Below are 21,897 nucleotides of genomic sequence, written 5' to 3' on the forward strand. Positions count from 1 at the left end.
TGAAATTACTTAGGAAATATTTTATTGTACAAAATTTACATTTGTTGTATATCATGAAAAGCATAGCAAAACCAATCTTTTGCTAATCAATTTATTCTGTAAAGAGTTAACATTTATTTTCTAATACATTAGATAATACAACTTTTATACAGTTAACAGTTGTGTTGGTAATAAGTGTCTTGGGATATAAGGTATAAAAATGAAAACAGATCAGAAAAGCGCAGGGGGGAGACCACTGCCGAAGAGTAATCTCCAAGAACTTGGCATTTTCCACGGCAAGGCAGATGCTGTGGGGTCATCACTCTGTAAGTGAAGAACAAAATATTTTAATCCTTCATCTTTACCAACAAATGACCTTTTACCATGTAAGTATTACATGTTAATCTCTAGTTTTTTGGTTCCTTTTGGTTTTGACACATTTATTGTAAGGAAAAACAAAGCAATAAATTTCTATGTTTTTATGTCAACTTAAGATAAATTTCCTCAAGTTTCAAATCATAAAGATATGCCAGAAAGGCTGTGTATAGATTCCACCAAGTAAAATCAAGTTCAAAAGAAATAGGTATTAAAAAAAAAAAATCAGTGCTATGTGAGTGGATCAATTTGTTCTTAGCAAAATCATAAATTAAAAAGACAGTTACCTACCATATAAAACAGCCTTATGGGACTTCTGTTATGCCTAAAGGCTAACTGATTTCTCTGGGTGTGATGTTCTTATTTCATAATAGAGAAAAGTATTTTAATTATAATGTGTATTCCATAGCTACAGTATTGCTCATATAACAATACCTTTTGTTTTCTAAAAAAAGGAATCCTGAATTCCAAAAAAAAACTTGTTTATTTTCATAAGAAGCTTTTTGGTATAAATGCAATATGAACAATGAACACAATGAAGTACTTAAGATATTCCTTTTTTGGAGAATTAGCCTTAATGAAACAACTGTAAACAGCAGGTTGGTTAACTGGCCTCCTTTAAAAAGTTCAGTTAAAATAAACTTTATGTAGAAACACATTTATATTCAACATAAACTTTTACTTATTTGGTCTACTTATATAGCATATAAAATACAAGTTTATTAATATATAACCAGAGAAATCAGAGGCTTAAGCTATAGGAAAAACTTACATGTGGTTTGATTATCTGAAGCCATTCATTAAGATATTCAACAAGACCTAATGCATCTGGGATATTGTCTCCTTCTGAAACAAATTTTAGCAGAACAGCCACTGGGATTTCTTTAGAACAGCTACAACAAATTAAAAAAAATAATTAAGTATTCTACTGACATAAGATGCTGATTTCAGGTAAGAACTTTGAGCATGTTAAGTATAGCTAAGTGTGTCTGTTTTTATAGCTAAGATAATCTAGGTTTTGGGCAAGGAGAAGATACCCATCATGAAATTGCTTATTTATCTCCTGTTACCCCGGATACATTCTTCTGTTTGTGCGGACAAGACTTGGAGCCATCCATGTAAGCCCACCCTAGGCATATGCAAGTTTGTGCCTCACACCAAGGCTACATGAAAAACCTCCCCTCTATCCTTGGTTATAGAATCTACTCCCGAAACCTACTGTAGAAACAGCTATTTTTCAGAAGCACCACAGCAGAGACTGAAAGATTTTAACACCTTATTATTCGAAAGCAGCGAAAGAAAACTGTGGAACAGAATAAAGGGGGGTGGGAGGGGAAACCTTACTATTACTTCTTACATTTATTTATTTTTTAAAAATATATTTTATTGATTTTTTACAGAGAGGAAGGGAGAGGGATAGAGAGTTAGAAACATTGATGAGAGAGAAACATAGATCAGCTGCCTCCGCACAACCCCACTGGGGATGTGCCCGCAACCAAGGTACATGCCCTTGATGGGAATCGAACCTGGGACCCTTCAGTCCGCAGGCCGACGCTCTATCCACGGAGCCAAACCGGTCAGGGCTTCTTACATTTATTGAGTGATTATTATGTGCTAAGCAATGTCTGCATTTTATTACTTAATCCCTACAACAATCCTTGAGAAAGTTATAATTATATCGATTTCATAAATCAATCAGTTTGAAATAATGGAAACAAGGACAGAGTACCTGGATCCAAATTCTAGCTCTGCCACTTACCAGATTATGTCGGGCAAGTTACTTAATCAAGGCTTTAGTGTTCCTCTTCTGTAAAAGAGGGATCATAACAGAACTGACCTCATAGGGTTGTTGTGAGGTTAAAAGGCGGTAGTGATGGCAAAGTGTTTAAAACAGTGTCCATAATTAATGTTAGCAATTAATTATGAGGTAACTTAGGTTTACAGAGATTTCAATATAGTTAACAGGCTCAAAGTTCTATATGTAGGAAGTGGCAGAGGTGGCACTTGAAGCTAGGTCGTTCTCACTCCAAACATAAGTCTCCTGTTATGTTATAAATGCCTCAAGCTAGTAACAAGATGGAGATCTTACCAATGCAAAAAGCTTCCTGTTTGCCAACAAAAGCAAAAATCATTTCAACATTTGCAACAACATGGATGGAGATGGAGAACATTATGCTAAGTGAAACAAGCCAGGCAGAGAAAGATAAATATCACATGATCTCACTCATTTGTGGAACATAATGAACAACATAAACGGATGAACAAAAATAGATCCAGAGACAGAGAAACATCAATCAGAACGTCAAACCTCAGGGAAGGTAGGGGATGATGGGGGTAAGGGGGAGAGATCAACCAAAGGACTTATATGCATGCATATAAGCCTAATCAATGGACACAGACAACAGGGGTGTGGGGGCATGAATGGGAGGTGGGGGGTAATGGGGGTTATAAGGACACATATGTAATACCTTAATCAATAAAGAAATTTAAAAAATTAAATAAAAACACAAAAACTCAAAAAAATAAAAAAGAATAAAAAAAAATCATTTCAACACCCTAAAACGAAGCCCCATGAGAAAAACTATACCAAAACTTGAGAGCTACAGATTTAAGACGTGGAGGAGAATTTGACATTTAAGTTCAAAGGTCTCAGCTGTACAGGGAGAGCCTATCACAGCATTTCAGCTTAAAAATTAGAAGTTGGAAGTTGTTAGCACTAATTATACCATCTCAGTACACAGTTCTGAAATACCTTTTTTTAAAAAATATATATTTTATTAATTTTTCACAGAGAGGAAGGGAGAGGTATAGAGAGTTAGAAATATCGATGAGAGAGAAACATAGATCAGCTGCCTCCTGCACACCTTACACCGGGGATGTGCCCACAACCAAGGTACATGCCCTTGACTGGAACCGAACCTGGGACCCTTCAGTCCACAGGCCGACGCTCTATCCACTGAGCCAAACCAGTTAGTGCAAGTTCTGAAATATCTTAGGGACTCTCTGGCTTTGTATGGAAGAACTATGAGCAGTGTTGGCTCAGAAGATTCTAGTTCCTGAATACTCATGTCATGATAGCCTTAGAAATGGCTCATGCTGAGAGAAAGCCAGCCACCCTGGTGTGCCTTCATTTTAAAGGATCTAGCTTAAAAAGTGCTGGGGTGTGGTCTTGAACTTACAGTGCCCCATACTACTACTTTGTAACAAAAATCTCTATATATAAAAGCCAAGCAACTGGAATGGAACAACTGGAATGACCGGTTGCTATGACATACACTGTGGCGGCCAACCAGCCTGATCGGGGCCCTGATCGCCCCCCCCCCCCCCCCCCCCCGCATCGCCCGCAGCCCCTCTCCCTGGCTGGCCTGCACCCCACCCCTAATTGGGTGCAGCCCCTTCCCCCCTGCCCCTGATCAAACCCCATCGGGGCAGGCCGGCTGGACCCCACCTATGCATGAATTCGTGCACTGGGCTTCTAGTAGTAGAATAAGAGTTTTAATATCATCCTCTGGTCCTCTCTGTAAAAATGGAAGGTGGAGTATGACTAATTTTATTACTTTTGTGATACTAAAATCTAACACATGAGTTATATCCATGATTAATTTACAATTAAATACAGGAGTGAACAAAAGTAGGTTTACAGTTGTTTGTATGGAAAATAATCCTATATAATAAAAGAGTAATATGCAAATTAACCATCTCTCCGCTATACCCACCAGCCAATCAGGAGTGAATATGCAAATACACCCAACCAAGATGGCTACGGCCACAGAGAGCAGGAGGGAGGCTTGGGTTTCCCCGGCGATGGAGGAAGCCAAGCTTTCCGCCTGCCCTTGCTGGCCTAGGCCTCCACTCAAGGCTACAAAGTTTCAGTGATAGAAGATACATAAACCCAAACAGAAATGGCAGCAGCCACAGAGCTGGAAAGAGCAGGAGGCTAGGGTTGCCCCAGGTGATGGAGAAAGCCAAGCTTTCTGTACACCCTGGCCGCCCAGGCCTCCACTTAAGGCTACAAAGTTTCAATTATAGAAGATAAATAAACCCCAGATACCAGGGCCTCCGCTTGGGTAGCCAGGGGGCTTGGCTGGCCTGCAAACCACCACAGGCCCCTCGCCAAGGCCGCCCCACACCCCAAGGGAACCCCCACCCTGATCCGGGACACCCTTCAGGGCAAACCAGCTGGCCCCCACCAGTGCACCAGGCCTCTATCCTATCTAATAAAAGAGTAATATGCAGATTGACCATCATTACAACACACAAGATGGCTGCCCTCATGTGGTCAAAGATCCTGCCCCCATGTGGACACAAGATGGCCAGCAAGGGAGAGCAGTTGTGGGCGATCAAGCCTGCAGGGGAAGGCAGTTAGGGATGACCAAGCCGGCAGAGGAGGGAAGTTGGGGGCGACCAGGCCTGCAGGGAAAGGCAGTTGGAAGGGACCCAGGCCTGTAGGAGAGAGCAGTTGGGGGGGACCAGGCCTGCAGGGGAGGGCAGTTAGGGGTGACCAGGCCTGCAGGGGAGGGCAGTTAGGGGAAAATAGGCTGGCAGGGGAGTGGTTAGCGGATGATCAGGCTGGCAGGCAGAAGCGGTTAGGGGCAATCAGGAAGGCAGGCAGGTGAGCAGTTGGGAGCCAGCAGTCCTGGATTGTGAGAGGGATGTCCAACTGCCTGTTTTGGCCTGATCCCACCAGGATCGGGCTTAAACGGGCAGTCGGACATCCCTTGAGGGGTCCCAGATTGGAGAGGGTGTAGGCTGGGCTGAGGGACACCCCCCCCCCCCGTGCACGAATTTCGTGCACCGGGCCTCTAGTATAATAATAAGTGATAACACAAGAATAAACTCTGTGTTTTGTGTACTCACAGTTTTAAACCTACTTTTGCCCACCCCTGTGTAAGGGCTCTCAGGTCAGCCACACCACTGTCACTAGGAGTAATATTTTCTTATCCAGAGATCAGAATATATATTTGTTCTGATAATGAGAAGGCAAAATATGTATATCACAAAAAATTTAGCAAATAATCTTAATATGCATTGAGGGAGAAAAAAGGATTAAAAATTGTATGAGTCATATGATTTTTTTTCAATTTCAAAAATTATTTATTGTGCCAGGCTGGTTGGGCTCATTGGTTGAGTGTGGACCTATGAACCTGGAGGTCACAGTTCGATTCTCAGTCAGGGCAATGCCAGGTTTCAGGCTCAATCCCGTGGGGGATGTGCAGGAGGCAGCCAATCGATGATGTTCCTCTCTCATCGATGTTTCTATTCATGCTCTCCCTTCCTCTCTCTTTAAAAATCAATTTAAAAGCCAAAACCGGTTTGGCTCAGTGGATAGAGCGTCAGCCTGCGGACTGGGGGGTCCCAGGTTCGATTCCGGTCAAGGGCATGTGACTTGGTTGCGGGCACATCCCCAGTGGGAGGTGTGCAGGAGGCAGCTGGTCGATGTTTCTCTCTCATCGATGTTTCTGACTATCACTCTTCCTTCCTCTCTGTAAAAAATCAATAAAAATATTTAAAAAATAAAAATAAAATAAAAATCAATTTAAAAATTAAAAAAAATTGCCGAGACCGGTTTGGCTCAGTGGATAGAGCGTCGGCCTGCGGACTGGGGGGTCCCGGGTTCGATTCCGGTCAAGGGCGTGTACCTTGGTTGCGGGCACATCCCCAGTGGGAGGTGTGCAGGAGGCAGCTGGTCGATGTTTCTCTCTCATCGATGTTTCTAACTCTCTATCCCTCTCCCTTCCTCTCTATGAAAAATCAATAAAATATATTTAAAAAAATTAAAGAAATTATCGCAATGAATGTAAAATTGCATTGAACATTAAACACAGATCTTGCTATAGCTTAATAAAAGAAAATTGATATTGTGATATGAACTCTAAAGTTATGTTTTGTAGGACCTTGCAGATATATATTCAATTCAACTATATTTTAAAGAATGTGGGAAGACTCAAATTACTGATTCAGAAATAAAAGTGAGGACATTACTACTGACTTTACAGAAATAAAATAGGAATTATTATTTAATGCAACAGATTTTCTGTTTAAAATGATGACAATGTTCTGAAAGTGGTGATGGGTTCACAACAGTGTGAATGTATCTAATGCCACTTAATTGTACACTTAAAAATGGTTAATGTTATGTATATTTTACCACAATTAAAAAAAAGATTATAGCCCAGTCGGCGTGGCTCAGTGGTAGAGTGTCGACCTGTGAACCAGGAGATCATGGTTCAATTCCCAGTCAGGGCATGTGCCCGGGTTGTGGGCTTGATCCCCAGTGTGGGGTGAGCAGGAGGCAGCCGATCAATAATTCGCTCTCATCACTGATGTTTCTCTCCCTCTCCTTTCCTCTCTGAAATCAATAAATATAAACAAACAAAAACCAAAAAAAAAACAAAACCAAAACATTAAAAAAAGATTATAGAGGTTGCATTGAACAAGTATCAGGATCCCTAACATGCCACACATAAAAAAGTGTTAAATAAGGCTTTTCAGGACCTATTCTCCTATAATCAAATTTCAATCTTTCCCCTGAATGCAATTTTCCATTTTATAAATACACCAGAGGCCTGATGCATGAGATTCGTGCACTGGGGGGCGGGGGGAGGAGGTGGTTTGTCTTTCAGCCCGGCCTCTGCCCTCTTGCAGTCCAGGACCGGGACTCTTCAGGGAATGTCCGCCTGCTGGCCTAGGCCCGATCGGGGGATCCCCCCTTCCCCGATCACCCCGATTCCTCCCAGGGATTGGGCCTAAGCTGGCAGTCAGACATCCCTCTCGCAATCCAGGGCTTTCACAGTCCGGAATCCTTGCTCCTTACCGCCTACCTGCAGTGGAGACACCAGAGGCTCCTGCCACCCCCACTGTGCTCGCCAGCTATGAGCCCGGCTCACTGCTCCTTAGCGCTGCCTCTGAGGTGGGAGAGGTTCCTGCCACCACCGCTGGGCTCGCCAGCCGCCAGCCATGAGCTCGGCTTCTGGCTGAGTGGCATTCCCCCTGTGGGAACGCACTGACCACCAGGGGGCAGCTCCTGCGTTGAGCGTCTGCCCCTGGTGTGTCTTTCTGCCGTTCGATCGATTTGCATATTACTCTTTTATTACATAGGATTTTCAAAGTTCAATAAGCAATCCAACAATTCTCCAAATTATCTTTCATTTTTAAATAAAGCAGGGAACAAATGAACAAAGAGGCAAACAAACTCACCCTTCATCATAGAGTGTTTTTGTGATACCTCCTCCAGGTATACGGATGCAATACTCAGAATCACTTATTTCAGGAATGCATGGGCTCTTTTCCATTTCTTCCCAGTTAAGGCTTTTTATTTTATTTTGAACACTTTTTTGCAGGGAAGGTGTAAGTAGGTACCTAAAGGGAGTACTAGAAACAATTACATAATTAACTTTCTAAAAACTCACCAATATAAACATGAAGGCAAAAATCAGTTCTTTAAAAAAAATTTATCTTACATTCTCTATTCCATTGCACAAGGCAAACCTAAGTTTTAGCAATCTTTGTAAGAATAACATGTAAAAAATATTGCTCTGACTTGCTATTTACAGAGAGATGGTAAAGAGATAGGAATATTTAAACTAAGGTAAGACCATCATGAAGATAAATTTAGTTTTCACAGCTATGCTCCCTTCTGGCCATGAGGCCTATTGTGAGATTCCTAGAAATTAGCTCCAGTTTTGAAAGGTTACTCTTGGCTGATATTTTTCATCATGATTTTATAGGTGCATAAATGATCATGCAATAAAATAGATTATATTGCTATTTCTTGGATATTTTGTCTTATATTTAAGATTTTAGTTTGACATGCCTAGGAGCTATACTTAAAGGCAACTGGATTTCTGCAAATACAAATGGTTGAATATATGGAAATAAACAGAAATATCAACTCACTCTTTCAAAAATTATTAAACAATAAATCTAGGTACCCTTTCTCCTCTTTTCATAGCTTAGCTCTGTGATGTTGCATGCACAATACCACACAATCAGATGGTTCCAGAACCATCTGTATATCTACATATATATATATTTTTACTGTCCTAAATTGTTTATTAGGTAAGAATTTTACAAACATTACTTATATTAGCAGTAATGGTGGAGCTGGAGAGTATTGCACCTTCTCCAAGCTGCACGGCGAGAACCACCAATAGTGTGGTGGAACTTGTGGCCCTTCCCAAGGCCACGGCTCTTGCGGCCCGCAGATGTCAGCCCTTGCATCTCCCTGTGCTTGTGGACTGGTTTGGTGATCCACTGGGTGTCAGGATTTCTTATGATAGCCTTATGGAATGGATCAATGAGGATAACCTCAAAGAATTTGTAGGCATCGTCACCAACCCAGCAAGAATTCAGGACTCTCAGAGCCCTACAGTGGTGTCCAGCTGGCTCCTGGGCAACAGACTGAAGACTTCGAGCAAACTTCAGCTGGTTAATACCGTGATGGACTGGCTTGCTGTAGGTAGCCCCCTTAGGAACAGGGCGTTTGCGGCCACCACGGCGCACACAAATCCGATATATGATATAACCTTGCTTGGCCTTGTAGCCCAGCCTGCGCGCTTTGTCAGGCCGGGTGGGGTGGGGGGCCATGTGGAGCGCAGAGAGCTGGTGGTACTGCCAGCAGCACACCCTAGAAGGAAGCGCATTACATCAGACTGCTTCTTCCTCCATAGCTCCTGGATGTACTTGTAAGCGCCCATCTTGGTTTACCTGATGGCTGCGGCCAGACGGAAAGGCCAGAACCATCTGTATATTTACACCAAAGCTTTCCTTGTGCCCCAACTATGGAACTAAAAGAGTCTACCTAACTGTGCTCCCTCCTACCTCTTGACTTTCTTTTACCTTCTTCTTTCTAAATTTCAGAGAGGAGAGGTAAGGATATACATGGCTTGTAAAACTTATTTTAACTTTTTAATAGATAAATCATTGTAATATTGCATAATCTTTACAAAAACATTTTTTTCAAAGGCAAAAACATACCTGCAAAGCTGTAGATCATTACGGTGATATGAATGACTACTCGAAAGAACAATAACTTTGGCACAGTTACTACTTTTCACCCATGAAAGCAGTTTTTCACAGAATGGCTTTGATTTATACTTTGTATATGTTGGGGGAGGAAAAAAAAGAAAATCTAAAAGTTAGATCTTAGAATATAAGAGAATTCTCTATAATATTTCATCAACTTTATCTCATTATATATAACATAAATATACTAAAACTAGTGGCCCAGTGCACAAAATTCGTGTACATTAAAAGGGGATTAATTAGAGGAAATAATATTGCTATTTGCCCTTTCTCTATAATAGAAGTGTCAGAGATGAAAGAAAATTAGTAAAATGTATATGAAAACCTTCCTTCTGTCAGAGACTGGGGCTCACCACGGGACCCAGAGTGAAGTCCCCGCCCACCCACATGCGCCTCAAATTCGCGTGAGACCCAGACCCAGCTGGCCACCCACACTGGGCTAGATCCAGACCCGGGCAATCCCACCCTTGTCAAGCCCTGCTGGGCAGGGGGCGTAGCCTCAGGTCCCCTAGCCCGGAGCCAGGATGGGGGGACACAGCCTGAGATCCCCTGTCAAGCCCCACTGGGTAGGGGGGCACAGCCTCAGGTGCCCCATCAAGCCCCACTGGGTGGGGGCGTGACCTGAGTTTCCCCAACCCAGCACTGGGGGTGCACCTTGAGGTCCCCCGTCAAGCCCTGCTGGGTGGGGGGCATGGCCTGAGGTCCCCTGTCAAGCCCAGCCAGGCAGGGGGGCCCAGCCTCTGGTCCCTTGGCCCAGTGCTGGGGCGGGGGGAGGAGCAGCCTGAGGTCCCCCTAGCCCAGCACCAGGATGGGAAGTGCACCTTGAGGTCCCCTTTCAAGCCCTGCTGGGTGGGGGGCGCAGCTTGAGGTTCCTTGTCAAGCCCTGCTGGGTGGGGGGGCACGGCCTGAGGTCCCCCGGCCTGGCACTGGGGCGGGAGGGGGGGAGTAGCCTGAGGTCCCATAGCCCAGCACCAGGATGGGAAACACATCTTGAGGTCCCCTGTCAAGCCCTGCCGGGTGGGAGGTGCAGCCTGAGGTCCCTTGTCAAGCCCTGCTGGGTGGGGGGCATGGCCTGAGGTCCCCTGTCAAGCCCCGCCAGGCAGGGGGGGTACAGCCTCAGGTCCCCTGGCCCGGTGCTGGGGCAGGGGGTGCGGCCTGAGGTCCCCCGGCCTGGTGCCAGGGCAGGGGTTGAGGCCTGAGGTCCCCTGTCAAACCCCACGGGGGCGGGGGAGGGCATAGCCTCAGGTCCCTGCTGATTGCTCATTAAGGCTCCTTAAGGGAAACTTTAAATGACTTTCAGAAATTATTAGGGGACATTAACTGGTTAAGACCTTATCTGAAGATCTCTACAGGAGAAATGACAAACTTATTTAATTTACTTAGAGGTGACGCTAATCTTTCCCCAAACATTAACAGATGAAGCTAGGAATGAGTTGTTAAGAATTGAGCAGGCAATTTCCTCAGTCCAAGTAGCACAGGTATAGCCTAAATTACCTTTATTGGGACAAATTAACCCTACTGCAAATAGTTCCACTGGAGTCATGTTTCAAAATAAAAATTCTCCTGCCATTATTGAATGGGTCCACCTAGGGCATCAATCCTCTAAAACTGCGGTTACTTATGTAGAACTATTGGCCCAATTAATATTTCAAATTAGAAAACTTTGTAAACAGCTTAGAGGGGAAGAGCCCCAGTGTATCTATCTCCCCCATGATATTATTCTACAATGTCATAATTTTTGATATTTTACAACAGCATATTGAACAATTATCCCAAACAAACTTACAAACTAATTCTTTGAATGATTGGCAGTAATATAAAAGACATAAAAGGATTTAATCCCTTCCACTGTGTGGAAGGCCTCTTGGGAAGGCACTTGAGCATTCTATATTGGCCCTTCTTGACCTTTTTTGCCAAGAGGGACCCTCTTCTCACAATCCAATTGCCCACAGCTGTTGCCTGAGCTTTAGGTTGAAGCCTCATAGTGACTGGTACCATGGATCTGTCTCTCACCCAATGGTATGAGCTGGACCCTCCCTAGAGAAGAAACCTGGGTTTCCCAAGATCTGTGATCAGTGCTGGGGCCCCACTGGCGGCCTAGATGGGATCCTGAGGCAGGCGCTGGGCGTGGAGGCCACGGGGGCATAGACTACCAAGGAGACAGAAATGAACCTCACATCACCCTGCTTGGCCCCGGAGGATGGCTGGTTAGCCAGAGACGGGTAAGATTCCTCAAGGAAGGAACAACCTAAGACAGGCACAGTCGCAGAGGGGCCATCAGGAGAGAACTTGGGGGTTAACAGAGGTGGGGCATAGACCCTCACCCCCCTAACCTGGCAGGGGCCTGAATCCTAGCCCCTTCTGAGGGAGGTCTCTTGCCCCATGGCTGCTTCGCGCTTCCCACACCCAGCTCAGATCAGGAACCAGGGAACAGAAAGTGACTTGGACCAGCTCAGATTGGGGCCTAGGCAACAGACAGAGACTTGACTGACAGCAGCTGCCCTATATCTAAATCCAACTTAGCACCAGGAATGCTCAGGGCCTATTCAAGAATGCAAATAATCCTTTCCACTAATATTTACAGGGCAAACTAAGATTGTTGTTAGAGTATTAAATTTGACAGTAAAATAGCAGTCAAGTTTTCAGATTAATTTAAATTGGCTAATTGAAATAAGTGAATATTCAAGAAAATTTAATTGTACTGGACAAAAAGTTGTTCCTAAAGTATTAACTAAAATTTCTATTGGTAGTTCATCTCATGGTAAAATTGCTTAACATGCAATGAACCTAAAGCAGTCATATTTTTGTGCAAAAAATTAAAATTTAAAGTTATCAAGACTGCATTATATATTTTCCAAAAGCCTCCTAATAATTAAATCAAAAAAAAGGGAGGATAGTGGAGTAATATTATGTAAGGAAAAATATCTTGTAAGTAAATTACATCTAGAAAAATTTTTACTTTGAAAATTAATTTTCATTTGTTATGCTAACAGCAAGACACCCATGAAAAACACACATGGTGTCAAAATAAGCCAAAGGAAAATTATTTGGGCAAAAATAAAAAGGATCCCAAGTCAAATTTATAGAAAAGACACCTTTATTAACTTTTGGTCGAGAATATGTTTGTATATTTTCAGAAAACAACTCTAAGACCATGTGGATTCCTGCAACAGAGAGGAATTGACAGGTCTGCTCCAACCACGAAGACAAGATGAGAAACAGTCCAGAGATGAAAGATGCTGACGATGCCTTGCCACGCTAGCAATCAGCAGCTGTGTGTTGCTGCAGATTGCCCAGGACCAAACCAGAGAGGTTGGACCTGCGTTAACCACCATTTGTCCACCATCCAGAACTGAAATATCATTGCTGACATGTACACATAAGGAACGTTTGGCATTGAAAATGGGACTCAGAACTGTTGGACATTGAAATTGGGACTCAAACATTTTTTGTTCTCATACGTTTATTTCTAGTCTGCAGATGCAAGATTTTCTTTTCAGGAAAGAAACGGGTGAGATGCCGGAAACCCATCATTAGACAAGGAACCTTGGAAGGTTGGTCAACCTTGAAGCTCTGAAAGGTCAGAGCCAACCACTCCCTATCTAATTAAGACAATGGTCGCTGAAGCAACTTCCCCACCAAATAATCATGTAAATCCTTACTGATGAGATAATCTGCCTGTTACTGGAATTGCCTGCCTAAGAGCAATGAGTGTATCCCAAACCTGAATAAAAGGGATGGCAAGGCCAAAGCAAAGGGTAGTCCTCCCACTAGAGGTGGGCTCCCGCCTGGCCCCCCATTTTCCCAAATTAAAAAAAAAAAAAAAAAAAAAAAAAAAAAAAAAAAAGGCTCCTTAAGGGAACTTGGCCTCAGCTGTGGGTGCAGCCATCTTTGTGACGGAGTGATGGTCAATTAGCATATTCCCTCTTTATTAGATAGGATTAGAATTATTTTAAAATCCACTTACAGTCCTTAAACTGAAAGTGAAAAATGAAGAGCAATGAATTACCTATTATATCTTTACAATCTATATACTAGTATATAAAAGCCGAAGCAACCAAACGACCAGTCGCTATGATGAGCATTGACCACCAGGGGACAGACACTCAGCGCACAGGATCGGGCTCCCTCCTGTCTCAAATCGGGCCTGCGGGGATTGGGCTGAAACAGGCTATCCAACATCCCCTGAGGGGTCCCAGATTGTGAGAGGGCGCAGGTCAGGCCGAGGGACCCCACCAGTGCACAAATCCGTGCACTGGGTCTCCAGTTTAGAAATAAATTGTGAGGAATCTTAACAAAGGAAAATTTCCAAGTACTCCAATTAAGTAATCCATTATCACTTAAAAAATTTCTGACCTGTATTTGATCATGAGGAAACAATTAGATGAATCCAGAATGCCAAACATCTGGTCTTATTTTCTCAAAGGAGTCAATATTGTGAAGACCAGAAAGGAGAGCCAGTTCTATAGTGAAGGCTACCAACTAAAAATATCTAACAGGCATGTGCAACATGAATCTTGAATGGATCCAAAATTGAAGGATATGCTGAAGACAATTAGGGAAATTTGAATATTCTGGATGACACTACTGAAAAATTGATTAAATGCTGCTTTTCTTAGGTGTGGTAATGGTGTTGTGGTTGTGAAAAATAATGTCCTTATTCTTTAAAGGTATGTGCTAAAGTATTTTGGGGGTGAAATATGATGTTGCTGGCTTATTTTTGTATTGCTTAGCAAAAGAAAACTGTGCAGAGAGAATCAAGCAAGTGTGACAAGATATTAACATCTTGGTTAATGTGGAATGTAGGTTATAAAATTGAGGGGGAGAACCCACTTTACGGAAACTCTTCATGTACTGTTAATAAAATAATTCAATAAAATTTAAAATGCAGATAAGAAATGGCTAATCTTTAAAAATAGGAGTGCTAGATAGTATAATGGTTAAGAGAGGCAATTTCTAGAATGAGGCTACCTGGTAATATATATAGAGTGCTTAAAACAGTATTGATGCAAAGTATCAATGCTCAATAAATGTCTGCTACTTTGAAGTCATTATTTACCAAAAATTTTATTTAGAAGTGTTTAACGCTTTAGCCAGTTTGGCTCAGTGGATAGAGCGATGGCCTGCAGAACTGGTTCGATTCTGGTCAAGGGCACATATCCAGGTTGTGTGCTCAATCCGCAGTATGGGGCGTGCAGAAGGCAGCCAATCAATGATTCTCTGTCGTCATTGATGTTTCTATCTCTCCCTCTCCCTTCCTCGTTGAAATCAATAAAAAAATAAAAAAGAAAAAAATATATAAGTGTTTAACTTAATTCATACACTGATGTAAGAGCGAACAAAAAGCCATGTGACAAAATGTAAAAATGTTAGCAACTCTTATTGCAAACTTTGGGTATTATATTATTAACTAAAGAAAGTAAAGAGTGGCCGAAACCGGTTTGGCTCAGTGGATAGAGCGTCGGCCTGCGGACTGAAGGGTCCCGGGTTCGATTCCGGTCAAGGGCATGTACCTTGGTTGCGGGCATATCCCCAGTAGGGGGTGTGCAGGAGGCAGCTGATCGATGTTTCTCTCTCATCGATGTTTCTAGCTCTCTATCCCTCTCCCTTCCTCTCTGTAAAATATCAATAAAATAAAAAAAAAAAAAAAAAGAAAGTAAAGAGTGGTTCTAATATAAATATTAAAATAATCATAACACTATTCATGATAGCCTAAAATTGGAAAATATCAAATGCTCCAGTAACAGTACATTGAATTAATTATGATTTATTTATATAGCAGAATCCTACATAGAGGTGAGAATAAACAAACTACCTCTACTTGCAACAACATAAATGTACCTCACAAATAGAATGTTGGTAAAGGAAACTAGAAATAAAGAAGTATATAATATAGGAGTCAACTAGAAGGAGCATGGGGGAGGGCCTTCATTGATAAATTTCTGACTTCCTAAACAGATGGAACCTTAAGCCATTCAGCATTTATTGACAGCTTCTCTATATGCCAAGCAGTATTTTATTTCATTAAATTTTTTTTTTTATTTTTTTCAGCGAAGAAGGGGGAGAGAGAGAGAGAAACATCAATGATGAGAGAGAATCATCAACTGGCTGCCTCAGTCCCACTGGGGACTGAGCCCACAACCTGGGCATGTGCCCCTACCAGAATCGAACCATGACCTCCTGGTTCATAGGTCAACGCTCAACCACTGAGCCATGCAGGCTGGGCTTGCAAAGCACTGTTTTAGAAGCTGGGAATATTAAGAGTGAATGATACATCATTACTTCTCTCAGGAAACTTACTTTCTATTAGAAGTAGATAATGAACATATATATGACATGCCAGGTAGTGATGAGTTGTAAAGAAAACTAGCACAGGATAAGATGATAGAAAGGGTGGTCAGGGAAGGCCTTTCTGATGAGGTAACAATTAAGCAAAGACTAAAGGAAGTGAGCCATTTAGGTATCGAGGGGAAAAGTATTCCAAGCAGAGAAATTAATGTTAAGATTCTGAGACAGGAGTGAACTTCATTTGTTTTAACAACACAGGGATGCCAGTGTGGCTGAAGCAGGCAGGGTGAGCAAAAAGGGTCCATAGGCAATGAGCACAGAGGAGTGGTCGGAGGTCAGATTAGGTAGAGCAACTGTCCAACAGAACTCTGCAATAACAGAAATGTTCTTTATGGCAAGTGATTGCCACATGTGACTAGAATGAGAAACTGAATTTTTAATTTTATTCACTTTTAATTAATGAATCAAAATTTAAATAGCTACATGTGGCCAGAGCTACCATATCAGTGCAAATGCAGGGCCTGATAAGCAATGGTAGTGCTGTGAATTCACTCTGAATAAGATAGGAAGCCACTAAAAGGCTTTTTGAAGAGAGAAGTGATGTGATTTGAAAGGAACATCGACGTGCTGTTTGCAAACAGACTATTAAGTATTTGTGGGAAGTGGGTGGGGCAAGACTAGAATCAGGGGCATGAGAGATGACAGTAGTTTGGACTACAGTGGTAGCAGCTGGATGCAGAAAATATTTTGATATATACATAACTTATATCTAGATGTTACTGGTTGAAACAAAATACAAATGAAATAAACCTATAATATTCACATGCTTAAATTTTTTCACCAAGGCTACCTGAATTGTGAATATGTAAGATCCAAGCTATATGTCCCAATTCCTTTCAATATAATCATAAAATAATGGTAGCACCTCTGAAATTTTATGAGATTTTTTTCCACTGTAATTCAGACCTTTCTTAACTGAACATACAATAAAAACTCAAATTATTTTTGACTCTTAATTCTTAATGATACTTAGTATTTTCTCATTATAGTTTACTTTAATAAATTTTAAAAGGCAAATATAATATGCTAACCTTAATAAAAATGGACCTTAACTGAAGAACCACTAGCTTCTTTGAAGGCAATGAATATACTGTAAAGACAAGAAGAAAATGAAATCATACAGAAGTTAAAATAAAGGAGTTATAGAAATAAAACTATTAGCCGTAAATAGACAAAAGGATAAAGAAGTTGTAGTACATATACACAATGTAATATTACTCGGTCATAAAAAAGAATGAAATCTTACCATTTGCAATAGCATGGATGTACCTAGAGTAATATGTTAAGTGAAGGGATTAAGAACTTCAGATTGGTAGTCACAAAATAGTCCTGGGAATGTAAAGCACACCCTAGGAAACAGTGAAAATAACGTAATAACTATTTGTCAAGTGGGTACTTGAAATATTGGGGGAACTAATTTGTAAAGTATATGACTAACCACTATGCTGAAATTAATACGAATATTGAATGTAAACTGTAATTGAGAATTAAATTAAAAGGTTATAAAAATTAAAATCGAATTGTAAAAACTTTTGTATCTATACATTTTCTTTCTTTCTTTTTTTTTTTTAATATATTTTCATTGATTTTTTACAGAGAGTAAGGGAGAGGGATAGAGCGTTAGAAACATCGATGAGAGAGAAATATCGATCAGCTGCCTCCTGCACACCCCCTACTGGGGGATGTGCCCGCAACCAAGGTACATGCCCTTGACGGGTGTCGAACCTGGGACCCTTCAGTCTGCAGGCCGACGCTCTATCCACTGAGCCAAACCTGTTAGGGCAATATACATTTTCTTTTTTTAAAAAATTTATTTTTTATTAATTTCAGAGAGGAAGGGAGAGGGAAAGAGAGATAGAAACATCAATGATGAGAGGGAATTATTGATTGGCTGCCTCCTGCACGCCCCCTACTGGGGATCGAGCCCGCAACCCAGGCATGTGCCCTTGATCGGAATCGAACCTGGGACCCTTCAGTCCACTGGCTGATGTTCTATCCACTGAGCAAAACAGGCTGGGGCATATCTATATATTTTCAATAATTAAAATATAGAAGATATATACTGTATCACTTGGTTAAAATAAAGCATTTTAGAAGTACCTTAAAATGTACAGTGGGTTTTATTCTATAGAATACATTTATTTCTGAAAAGTTAACTGTAAGAGAATCATTTTTCCTCTAACTTTGATTACAAAACCAAAGAAGTAGCCCTGACCAGTGTGGCTCAGTTGGTTGGAGCATTGTCCCGTGTACTGAAGGGTTGCAGGTTCCATTTCCAGTGAGGTACATGAGTGAACCTGAGACAGGAGTGAACTGAGTCAGGTACATACTTAGGTTGTGGGTTCAATCCCCAGTTGGGGAGTGTTCAGGAGGCAACCAATCGATGTTTCTCTCTTTCTCCCTCTTCCTTTCTCTCTAAAATGAAAAACAAAACAAAAAAGCCAAAGAAGTATTTCCCTAGAAATTTCTGACATTACCACAAATAAAATAATTCTTAAGAATTTTTTCAGTTTCTGAGTCTCCCTTTTCCTCTCTAGAGAACAGCCATACTAATTGGGTTAACGAAAGAATAAAACGAAGGAGAATGTTAGTCATGTAATAAAATCCCTGGAGTAAGTTCATTTGTGTTTTTTAGGTTTTTGTTGGTTTGTTTTGTTAATCCTCACCTGAGGATATTTTCATTGATTTTTAAAGAGAGTGGGAGGAGGAAAGAGATATATAGAGAAATATTGATGTGAGAGAAACACATCAATTGGTTGCCTCCTGAATATGCCCCAACCAGAGCCAGGGATCAGGCCTGCAACTGAGGTAGGAGCCCTTAACCGGAATCGAACACAGACCCTTCAGTCTGTGGGCCAAGGCTCTATGCACTGAGCCAGTGGTCGGCAAACTCATTAGTCAGCAGAGCCAAATATCAACAGTACAACGATTGAAATTTCTTTTGAGAGCCAAATTTTTTAAACTTAAACTTCTTCTAACGCCACTTCTTCAAAATAGACTCACCCAGGCTGTGGTATTTTGTGGAAAAGGCACACTTCAAGGGGCCAAAGAGCTGCATGTGGCTCGCGAGCCGCAGTTTGCCGACCACGGCACTGAGCAAAACTGACTAGGGCAGGAGTTTTTGAAGGACCTGAAATAACATGCAAAATTTTCTGTGAGTCAATGTGTGTGCTTTTCTGGGAAAAGGATCCATAACTTCTATCAAATTCTACAAAAGGTCCAATTTACTGAGGCCTAAAATGTCCCTGTCAACTTTTACCTCCAGGAATGAAAAGCTCTGATATGAACCGAAGACAAAATATAGTCTCTAAGGACATAGGATTAGGTTACTGTGCTAAGAGGTAAGCTTTTATCTTTAATTTTATTTTTAAATATTTTACTGATTTCAGAGAGGAAGGGAGAGAGAGAGATAAACATCAACGATGACAGAAAATCATTCCGCCTCCCGCAAGCCCCTCACTGGGGATGGAGAAGGGGAATTGAACCATGACCTCCTGGTTCATAGGTCAATGCTCAACCACTCAACAACACCAGCTAGGCAAGAGGTAAGTTTTTAGTTACTATGAAAAAGATTACAAATAACCCTAGATTTGGGCAAATCCTTTGGTGGATCATGTCTCTTCTGTCACAGGTCTTTTGGGGATTATCTCACTGGACTGTTATGGTGTGGTGTGATTGGGGATTTGCATCAGCAAGTCTAGTAACCATCAGGTATGTTCAGGGCAAAGGTAGCTAAAGCAGGAAGATTAGGAATTAGGAAAAAAAGGGATAAATTTAGGGGTAAGGGATTAAGTCATAGGCCACTCAGGCCTCCAATTTATCTCTGATGTACACATATAGTGCAATGCAAACCTGGGAAGAGGACATATCTGTGGGGAGTTAGCAGGCTAAGCTTTAAAATCTAAGATATGCTAACTTCCATATAGCAAAACTTAAGTTCTCCATCAGTGTATCATGAAATAATTTTTGTTAAGATCCTGTTTTCCTTTTTTTAATCCCTCGTTTCCTTCTGATGCAATACGAAAGCCAGTATTACCTTTTGTGTATTCTGTCCAAAAATATTTAGCTTTTATCTAACCAACCCTTTAGACCAGAGGTGGCGAATCTTTTTTCTGCCAAGGGCCATTTAGGTATTTATAACATCATTCTCGGACCCTACAAATTACCAACTTAAAAATTAGCCTGCTGTATTTGGTCAAATATTTAATTAACTCACCCCTAATGCCTTGGCAGGGCCTGATCCAAGGATTTCGTGGGCCTTACATGGCCTGCAGACTGGATGTTCCCCATCCCTGCTTTAGACCTAACTCCAGTAACAGAAAATACAGAAACTAGAGAAATAAGCCAAATGACACCACAAGAAGTAAAAAGATAAATGTAGGTAGGACATTCTATAGGATAATGAGTCCAGTTTTTCCTTCAATAAATCAGTTTCATGAAGATGTAAAAAAAAAAAGACTAACCTAGAAAAAAAGAGATTTCAAAGGTACAACAATCAGATGTACTTTGGATCCTGGTTTGGGCAAACTAACCTTTAGAGAACATTTTGGGGTACACTGAGTCAATGTGAATATGGATAGGGTATAAAAAGTTATTAAGAAACTGCTATTGCTCATTTTGTTAAATGTAATAGTATTTTAGCTCAGCCAGTGTGGCTCAGTGGTTGAACACTGACCTATGATCCAGGAGGTTGCAATTCAATTTGCGGTCAGGGCACATACCCGGGTTGTGGGCTCAGTCCCCAGTGTGGGGCATGCAGGAGGCAGCCGATCAATGACTCTCTCTCATCATTGATGTTTCTATCTCTCTCTCCTTCTCCCTTTCTAAAATCAATAAAAAAATATTTTTAAAAATGTAACTAGAGGCCCAGTGCATGAAATTTGTGCATTGGTAAGGCCCCTAGTGGCTGCCGGCTGGGGCCTCCCTTCCCCTGGCTGCCTGCCACTGGCTGGCCCCGCCCCCTGGCCGAACTCCTGGTCAAGGGGACAATTCGCACATTAGGCTTTTATTATATAGGATGATATTTTACTTTTGTAAGAAAATGTTCTTAAAAGCTAAGAGATGCACACTTAACATATTTAAGGTGAAATGTCATGTCTATAATTTATTTCAAAATACTTCATCTTAAAAAAAAAAATAGCCTGGCCAGTGTGGCTCAGTGGTTGAGTATCAACCTATGAACCTGGATATCACGGTTCGATTCCCAATCAGGGCACATGCCTAAGTTGGGGCTCAATTCCTGGTGTGAGGTGTGCAGGAGGCAGCCGATCAATGATTCTCTTTCATCATTGGTGTTTCTGTCTCTCCCTCTCCCTACTTCTCTGAAATCAATAAAAAAATATTTAAAAAAAAATTAAGGAGGTTAAAGAACTATAATTGACTTGTTGCCAGTTTGTGTCTATGAAAATCGGTGGGTCCTCCTTTAGAATGAAGGTACATTAGCAGGGTGGTTTGGTACTTAAGAGTCAGCCTCAGGGACCAGAGTGGCTTGATTAGAAGCTCAGTTATACCAACCATTAATCATGTGACCTTAACTTCTCTGTGCAATGGTTTCCTCATCTGTAAAACCACCTATGGAATAACTGTGAGGGTTAAATGAGTTAACACATATAAATGCACAGTGTTCAGTTTATAGATAATAATAAATATTAGTTATCATTAATAGAAAATTAAAAATTCTAGTTCTTATTTTTATAGTCCTTTATCCTTTAAGGAGATAATTGAAATTACATCTTCTATTAACAAAGCCATCTTTCCTGCAGGAATTTCATTATTAAGATAATTTTTTCATTATCACAAGCTAATGACACGAGTAATAAGACTAACAAAAACCAAAATGCTTTTTCATTTGTCTTTCAACCCACCAACAGTCTTTCATGGTCCTCTAGCACTTCTTGACTTTGACCTTAAAATGATAAAAGAGGACTGAGAGGCCAACAGAGGAACTGACCATCAGATGAAGTAACTGGATGCTCCTATGCTTCATGATCAACAGCTATTCCCTTACTCATTCAGTGCAGTACCCCATTATAAACAAACAGTGGTCAGTGCAATATAAACTATGTTCCTGATTAAGCCTGAAAGTCCAATGAAAAATTATGGGAAAGGCATACATCTACTAGCAACATTAGGCAATTCAATCTTTCCGAGCCTTACTGATATCATATTATG

The 21,897-nt window shown here is 41.3% G+C and overlaps 1 protein-coding gene and 1 pseudogene across 3 annotated transcripts in view; both read right to left on the reverse strand.

Moving 5' to 3' along the window:
* PSMG2 (proteasome assembly chaperone 2) overlaps positions 1-21,897 on the reverse strand; it is a 25,787-nt gene continuing 3,890 nt past the window's right edge. For both annotated transcript variants that reach the window (XM_080686813.1, XM_080686814.1), the window contains exons 3-7: positions 16,758-16,816; positions 9,331-9,449; positions 7,552-7,725; positions 1,127-1,247; positions 1-303 (exon numbers count right to left, since the gene is read on the reverse strand). In XM_080686813.1, the coding sequence (XP_080542939.1) occupies positions 211-303; positions 1,127-1,247; positions 7,552-7,725; positions 9,331-9,449; positions 16,758-16,816 (566 nt within the window). In that variant the 3' untranslated portion in view covers positions 1-210. The remainder of the gene's footprint in view (positions 304-1,126; positions 1,248-7,551; positions 7,726-9,330; positions 9,450-16,757; positions 16,817-21,897) is intronic.
* On the reverse strand, positions 8,440-9,050 carry LOC308255813 (large ribosomal subunit protein eL15-like; annotated as a pseudogene). Its single transcript has one exon. The product of its transcript is annotated as a large ribosomal subunit protein eL15-like (transcript).

Source organism: Plecotus auritus (genome assembly GCF_963455305.1).
Source record: "Plecotus auritus genome assembly, chromosome: 8".
NCBI classification, from domain to species: Eukaryota; Metazoa; Chordata; class Mammalia; order Chiroptera; family Vespertilionidae; genus Plecotus; species Plecotus auritus.